Source organism: Sinocyclocheilus anshuiensis, unplaced genomic scaffold, assembly GCF_001515605.1.
Source record: "Sinocyclocheilus anshuiensis isolate Anshui unplaced genomic scaffold, SAMN03320099.WGS_v1.1 scaffold383, whole genome shotgun sequence".
Lineage (NCBI taxonomy): Eukaryota > Metazoa > Chordata > Actinopteri > Cypriniformes > Cyprinidae > Sinocyclocheilus > Sinocyclocheilus anshuiensis.
In genome coordinates this window covers 482,208-490,565 of record NW_015548204.1, presented here as the reverse complement: position 1 = coordinate 490,565, position 8,358 = coordinate 482,208, and the positions used below count along the sequence as shown (strand labels likewise).

At 36.6% G+C, this 8,358-nt stretch overlaps 1 protein-coding gene across 2 annotated transcripts in view; it reads right to left on the bottom strand.

The window, feature by feature from the left end:
* Positions 1-6,345, bottom strand: part of LOC107653470 (uncharacterized) — an 8,611-nt gene extending 2,266 nt beyond the window's left edge. Inside the window, exons 1-2 of one of the 2 annotated variants that reach the window (XM_016440187.1) lie at positions 6,240-6,345; positions 4,677-4,898 (exon numbers count right to left, since the gene is read on the bottom strand). In XM_016440187.1, the coding sequence (XP_016295673.1) occupies positions 4,677-4,802 (126 nt within the window). In that variant the 5' untranslated portion in view covers positions 4,803-4,898; positions 6,240-6,345. Of the gene's footprint in view, positions 1-4,563; positions 4,899-6,239 lie in introns of those variants that run through there. The other variant, XM_016440186.1, reaches the window with a different exon arrangement.
* Positions 6,346-8,358: the final 2,013 nt, after the last annotated feature.

Genomic DNA, 8,358 nt, shown 5'->3' with positions numbered 1-8,358 from the left:
GACGTCTGGTGAAGTGAAAAGCTGTGTGTTTGTAAGAAACAAATCCATCAAGACATTTTTAACTTCAAACCATCGCTTTCATCTAGGAGTCCTCTATTGCTTTCTTCTGTGAAAAAGTTGTCGTCTGAATCAGAAGACAAATATGCACAGATCATGTTTTCATTCACAATCGAAAACCGATCTAAACAAATATGTTGGTGGACTTTGATGTGAGAGGACAATATTATTATAAGAGGAAGCTTTATTATGGATTGATTGATGGACTGGAGTAAATTACTTGTGGATTATTATGATGTTTTATCAGCTGCTTGAACTCTCATTCTAACATTTTCAGCATTTTTTAATTTTTGGGTGAACTATTACTTAAATGTTAGTTAATAAAAATACAAATGCTCATTGTTCGTACATGTTAGTTCGAATGCACGACGAAAGGAGAACTTGTTTTAAAGTTTCACTATAAAAATTTATGCATGGCAATATTTAACCATTTCTGAAGGTTCTAATTAAAAGGCTTTCTCGTTTATATACACCGCTAAATATGGCACATACCTATTTTACTCTGGTGCGTTTGGTTGTTTTTGAGATGTTAAATGACCCTTGTATTTAAAAAAAAAAAAAAAAGTGCAAATTCACATAATTCAGAATATTTCCAGAACACTGACTTCTAGCAGGGACACAAAAAAATAGGTGGACAAATGTTCAAAGTCAAACCAGGTGCCAGATTTAATTTAAAAGCTCATCCTAAAACAGAAAACAGTGAGGGGACACAGAGAAGAGAACAGGATGTTGTGAAGTAATGTCAATCTACTGATGTTTAGAGAGAGAGACAGTATCTGATATAAACCCATATGCTGACACATTATCACAGAAAGATCATATTCATCAGTGTCTTGCACTAAATATCATGACTGCTCAACTTTTGTTCACCTCAAACCAGGCACAATTCCCAAGAAGGAGAGTCTGGGGCTAATTGTCCCATAACTGTAGTCAAAACTTTAAGATAATGTGCAATCAAAAAATATATATTTTTTCTATTAAAATAGTAAATAGAAATTTGCTTTCAAAAACAAACCTACCCAAGTGAAATGTGTGACAACTTGCCCCAGTGTCAAGAACCACCACCCACATAGTCACGTAAAATAAGTCCACATAATAAACAGTTGCAGTGCATGCAATGGCCCTGAGATTTTTCTTAAGAATTTCCTGATATTGATATTTACATTTGCTCATATAAATATCAGCAACTGCACTAAATTGCATATTTTCCCTCAGTTTGGGCCCCATTTATCATATTCCCATATGAGCCATTAAAACATGATGCATCAAATATGATACTCAAAAAAAAAACACTTCATCTTTGTTCATCTCCCATAAGCACTCTTGCACAATTATTCTTATGATTCTTATTGCATGGGGTCAAGCTGCAGAGCTGGAAATCCATCAGGAAATACACAGAGGAGATAAAAAGCCTTTCATGTAGTCCAACAAAATAACTAACACAGGCTCATGGTCTTCTGTCAAGCTATGCTGATTTTGAAGAGGGCCATTATGAAATCAACAAATCCTGACCTGCACAAGCTCAAATGGTTATGTAAGAGGAATACTGCTTAGCTGTAGCTTAAAATTAATTTGACAATATCCTGACAGAACTTTCATCTTTCAAAAGAATTTTCCGATGCCCCCTCATCCTGAATTCAGTCTGAAAAGTGTTTTTTTACTACCGTGTGTATCAGAGAGCCCACTTTACTTTCATGTACCTCAGTTGCAATGCGGTTTGAAAATACTCAACATAAAACTAGTGCTTTAAAAGCTCTAAATTAAGTGTGACAAACAAAAAGGAAAGTCTATAATCTTCATTGTCATAGTCCAGACTATTTACAACCAAAGACTCCATCAAGTCTAATAAGCATCCAAATAAACGTCCAACTAGAAGTTTAACACATAGTTTTGTAACTGTGAACATTTACATATTTTGTTAACTTCAAATATTTGTGAACATTAATGACAAGTTTTCAGCTTAAGCAATTTATTATGTCCCTTCGCAATTGACTATCATCCTGTAAATATGTAGTACAAGAATAGCACCACTAAAGTCACACAAATGTTGCTATATCAATATGAAATTCTATGCTTCTGTATGAAAGTCATGCCAGAATTGTTTTTTTTTGTTTTTTTTTAAAGGTTTGGCGTGTCTTACCTACTCTACTGGATCTTTACGAGCAGTAAAGTTGGAAATTTCTCCAAAATTGAACCGTTTAGTAGTCAAATTGAGTATTTTCATCTGCTAAATAATCGCTAGTAAACAGAAGTCGGGTTCGCCTGAAGTGGTAACCATAGCAACGGAACATTGACATTTGTTTTTATCACTACGATTTATCACTTTGTATAGATTATCATAAACTAAAAAACAGATACTTTATTAAAAAAAATATATATATTTTAATATTTTCACGTCGCCAAAAATTTGGTTTACGTGAGAAAACTTTTGTTTTTTTCCACAGCTTTGTGAAAAGCGCCATATAAATAATTTGAAACTGAATTATCAATGGCACTCTGAGTGTCGGACTGGGCTGTTGTCACGCACAATGATTTATTTTCGCACAAAACAAAGCCAAGATTAGTCTGATAAACTGGAATTAACAAGTGTCAATGAGAAAACAGGTCTCTTCGGAGGGATCGCCCTGTTCGCGGAATCCCCGACTTAATTAAGCGAATTAAAGGACTTGGGACGCGGCGGCATTATCTTCTTTTTGTTGGCGGGGTGAAAGGAAATCATCTACCTCTATCCAGTGACTCAAACCGGGCGGAAAGTGGGCGGTCTTGGAAATTTACTCCGAGCTGATTGATAACCTTGGCGTCAACCGGGAGTCTCTCGGGCAGCGAGAGGCTTTAGCACCACGGACAGCGCACGGACGCGCATGCGCAACACGCGTCTGTGAACCTTGGGCTTGTATGAAGACGAAGCCCAGGCTCTGTTCACTCTCTAAAGCGAGACTCTGCAGGCACAGAAGAATAAATAGATTAAAAACTCAACTTCAACAATGAAGACGAGGACACAAGTTCTAATATTTATTGTGACTAAATTAAACTCATTTGGATACTGAATGAACCTGGATCTTAACAGCTCAAATTATCTCACTTTTCCAGATTATTATTAAGCGAAGAGCTTTTAATCAGAAAATCAAGGCAACACTCAAAGTTCGTGAAAGAAACATCAACACAATCGATATTTTTGGACGGATTGTTTGGCGAAAAAAGAAGAAAGAAAAAAAAAAGGCTGGTAATGAATTCTCTCAACGTAACAAGTTTGAACTTTACGGATAAAACTGGGCATGCTTTTCAATACTCTTTTCCAAACGAGGACCCGATGTTCAAAGACTACAAGCCAGTGACCCGCGACCTCATTCCCTTACCAAAGGGGGTTTTGTACCTGTTAATGGCCGCGCTGGTGATTGTTGCAGTCGCCTATGCCATAGTGGGACATCTAATCAAAGACCTCGCAAATGATGTAGTAGGTAAGATGTGGCTAAGATCTCAAACTAAGAGCAGCCTATACTTGTGGTTAACCTGTTAGCTGTTCAAAACCTTTCCCAGTTTATTCTGTAGAATGGGACAGTTTTGGCATTCTTTGAAGTGCTTCTGGATAATAAGAAAATACCATGTTTTTTTTTTTTTTTAAAGTGCCATGGTATTTGCTTTCCAATACCATCCCTGTACCATGGTATTGCCATAGTACGTTTTTGAAGGGATCTATACAATGTTTTTGTTGCAGAAGTTTTTCAAAAGTTTGGGGTCAATAAGATTTTTAATTCAGTAAAACAGTAATATTGCAATTTAAAATCGTATTTTAATATATACAATTTTTTTATTTAATATATTTAAATATTTTTAAATGCAATTCATTCCTGTGATGCAGTCTTCAGTGTCACATGATTTCAATCTTGAAAACAGTTGTGCTGCTTAATTTTTGTGGAAAGATTTCTTGAATAGAAAGTTCAAAAGAACAGCATTTAGAAATGTTTCGTGACATTCTAAAAGACACTCTTTAGAACGATAGATTTAATGTGTTCTTACTGAATTAAAGTATTAACTCCTTTCAAACAAACAAATAAATAAATGAAAATACTGAGCCAAAACGTTTGAATGGTAGTCCATTTAAGCCAATTAAATCCCTTTCAGTGTAAATTGTACAGTAAATGGCCACAACTATCATCATTTGCTTTGCTTGCGTTTAGAAATGCCTCAGAATTTCTCTTCTAACGGTTTGCAGGATATTGATTTCAGCATAGATCCTCCAGGCCAGGACATATAGAAAAATGTGAATAAATAAGTTGCTTTGTGCAATTTGTGTAACATTAATAAGAAACTCTCTACTCCACTTAACAGTCGTCTCTATTTTAATCTCTAAAGCAAAGGAAAAAAAAAACCTTTACCGTTACTTTTAAATAGAAACTTTCATTCAGGTATAGTTTTGACTGGATATTTTTGCATTTTAATACAGTAAAACCTTAAAAAAAGTAGAATTTCGCAGTACTTTTTACACTCCTGCTGAAAGTTTTCTACCTTAAAGTATTTGTTCACATCACTTTCATTTCCTTGCTTCTCATGGTAGACTGTGTGCTTGGCCCTACTGAAGACGATGCAGAAAAAGACGACATATCGAGCATCAGACCCACCCGTCTGCCCACGGCTCTGACTCTGTCCCATTCCAATGCCTTCCACGTGTGGGACCAGGATGATGTGGTGATCCCCTTACCGTCGGACGAGAGCCCCCAGATGAGCCCTCTGCTGCTGGCTGCCATCCCCTACATCCCCTCCTTTTTCCCCACATCCAGCTCCAACAACAGCCCCTCAGTGCCCAACAGTCCTGGGCCGACATCCACTATCCCACGCGACGTCTGAGAAAGAATGGAAGGTAAGAAGGTGAAGCTTGGCCACTTTATAAGATTTTTTTTGACAGTATACAACGGGTCAAGTCCACAGAAAACAGGAACATTCAAGGACAAAAGTCTTTGTGCATGTTATGTTCATGCAGATCTGACTAAAACTGACTATACTATGCTAACTCATATTATGAATCTGTTAACATTTACATTCATGCATTTCATAGACGCTTTTATCCAAAGCGACTTGCAGTGCATATATACATTTTACCATTCGCATTCCCTGGGAATCAAACCTATAACCATGGCGTCTTCGGAGAACTTCATTGGAAGCCTCTTCGGTTTTATTTTCGGAGGTTTTTGGACTCTGAAAGGTCACTTTGGAAATACATAGGATGGACTGCTCGAGTCATATTACTTTTTCCTGTTGTGTAAGACGATTTACGGAAGCTCTGTTATGAGCAGTGTCGAACATCATTATAACTCATCCCCAAAAGGAGGATTAATTTGAAAGAACTTGAGCTCAGAATGACTCTGCATTATATATTCAGTTGGTATTAATGACATAACTCAAGACTTTCCATGCCAGCGAAAATAAACCCAAAATCCCTGCTCGGTGTTGGATGGTCTCAAAGGAGCGTCTCTTTACGTGAGCCAGTCTCTTGGAAACCAGAGATGAGCAGGGCGAAGGATAAAAAAAATAAAATAAAGTAATGTTATTTGGACGGAGGCCCAAAGCAACATAAACTCACCAAATGCCCTTGAAAGTTTCAAGAAGCTTGTTGGATGATTGAAATGTTGGATTTATCTGAATTTGAATGCTGGATCTAGATCTAGAATCTTTGGATTCACCATATTAAGGATGCACTAAAACCTTTGAATATTTGTTTTTGTTAATTTGCATTTTGGAGACCACATGGGGTTGTCCACACAAGACATGTTCTTGCATTGTTTGATCAATTTTAAATGTTGGCGTTACATTATTACATATTCCTGGACTTATTGTGCACAAATCAGGGCATGCTATTCAACAGCACACAAACCTGTTCTGACTTAAAGGCTTTCCTATTCCACTAACACAGGGGTAATTCGCCACTGGCAAGATGGAGTTTTAATAAAAGTACACCCATAATGCACTGGGTTCAATCAAACTATCCATGAGTGGGGATATAAAATGTGATTTGTAGTTTTCACAAAAGCCCTGGGGCTGTCAAAAGTCCACATGATAAAGCAGTTTACGTCATTTGGTGGACTTTTGCTGACAATAAAGGTGCAGACAGAAAAATAATACACATTATTTACTTATGCTACTGACAATATAATAATACAAAGCTGGTTGACAATAGGTGAACTTACCTTGTAAATCAAGGGCACCCAATCCTGCTTCTGAAGGACCAACATTTTGCAAAGTTTAGCTCCAACACACTTGCCTGGAAGTTTGTAGTGAGTCTGAAGAGCTTGATTAGCTTGTTCAGGTGTGTTTAATTAACACCCTTGCTTTAAATGTATGCATCTGGCAGACACTTTTATCCAAAGTGACTTAGAATGTAGTAAAGGAATACGTTTTTTATTAGTTCTTGCATTCCCTGGGACGCGAACATATGACCTTACTGTTGCTAGCCAATTACTCTTAGTCTTTGTTTTAGCAAACATGCACTATGGTATGGATATTTTCTTTTTTTTGTCACATTATGAATGTACCTGTAGTGCTCCGACTAGATTTTTTTTGGCAACACAAGAACGTGTGCTGTGTGAACGTCCTCATATACTTATAATGCAATGTTTTGCTGAAGTGGACTGACTTTTTGTTTTGTTTTGCAAAACTTTTACAGTCCATATTGGTTGACAAGCATTAACCAATGTTGTTACAAATGCTGTAAATAAAGAACTGTGCTAACCCTTAAGTTGTTCTTGGAAAAGTAAGTTCAGTAACCATGTATAAAACAAATATATAGTGTCTACATGAATAAGAGTGAAAACACAAATACTGCAAAAAATGAAAACACTACCGTCTTACGTATAACAGTGAATTTCTGATGTTAAAATCAGACATCCATACAGGTAATGAGTCAAGCAGCGGCTAACATAGGGCTGTTCTCAGACAAGTTATTTCTAAACGATAGGGGATTACTTTTGACCCGGCCACTTAAGATGTTACAACATTTAAGCAAGTAAACAAGATGTAATCCTTCACTGTCACAGAGGATTCCCTCAACCACTCCTCCCCCAAAGGCTAATCAGCGGGGCCAGCAGATTTACCATGCGCTGCTGAGTGCTGACGGCCGTCTCAGATCAGGATTGTGTTGTGTTCAAATCATCTAAATTGATTTTCGATGGTAAATGCGTCCTGTCTAAACTTCATCGACATGCTTCTGGATTCAGAGCCTGACAATCCAATCTTAACATTCAACTCGCATCCTCTCTACATGCGCTTTTATGTAATCTTATGTGTGCCAACTACACAAGAGATTACAAAGCCTGCAATCAAATCCAAATGTCCAATTCATAAAAAAAAATTAAAAAATACACTACTGTTCAGAAGTTTGGGGTCAGTATTTGTTTTAAATTACTACTTTTATTCAGCAAAAATATTAAGCAAGACAACTGTTTTCAACATTGAAGATAATAAGAAATGTTAGCATTTCCGGAAGCAGCTTTAACTCATTTCCAACCGCGAGTTTTGCTGAAAGAAATGGAATTAGTGCCACCAATCTCATTTAGTTTGTTCATGGAACTTGACATCAACGTACAAGTGTCCCCCAGAGATACAAACATACTGCTTAACATTTACGTCAGTTTCAGCGAAAACAGAATCAATGCCACCAGGAAATAATATTACTTAGAAAAGACAGAGAACATCCAAAGGAGAGAAAAAGGATGTCGATTGATGGCAGAAACATCAGTCCAATTTGACTTGAGGGCCCTCAGGAAACTTTAAAGTATTTAAATTAAATTAATTAATATTAATATATTTAAATAATTCAAAAATAACCTATTTTCATTTGAATGCGAAAACATATAAAATCTAGACGTAAACTGAAATCATAATTTTTCCTTGATTTTCCTTTAAAAAACTATTGTTTTTACTAAAGAACATACCATTCATGAAAGTTCTAGAATCACAAAGTGAATTGTATTTTATATATCAACACATGTATTAAATAATAATAAAAAAGTTGTGAAAACGAGCTGTTTTGTCTGAAATAAATATCTTTGGATTCTTTGAATATTGTGACAATCCGGGAGCTTTGATTCAAAACGGCTGAGAACCACATGTTGCGTTGCATTGCGTAGCCCCGCCCACAGGACACCGTGAAACCTCATTGGTCCCTGCTCCCCATAGCTACACATTAAACATCTCATGCATTTTTGCTTTCAGCATGGACTGAAAAATTGCACAGTAAAAAAGTCCTGGTTAAGACGCTACATTGCACCCTGCGGCCAAACATAGAAACAAAGAGATCAAACGGATTCT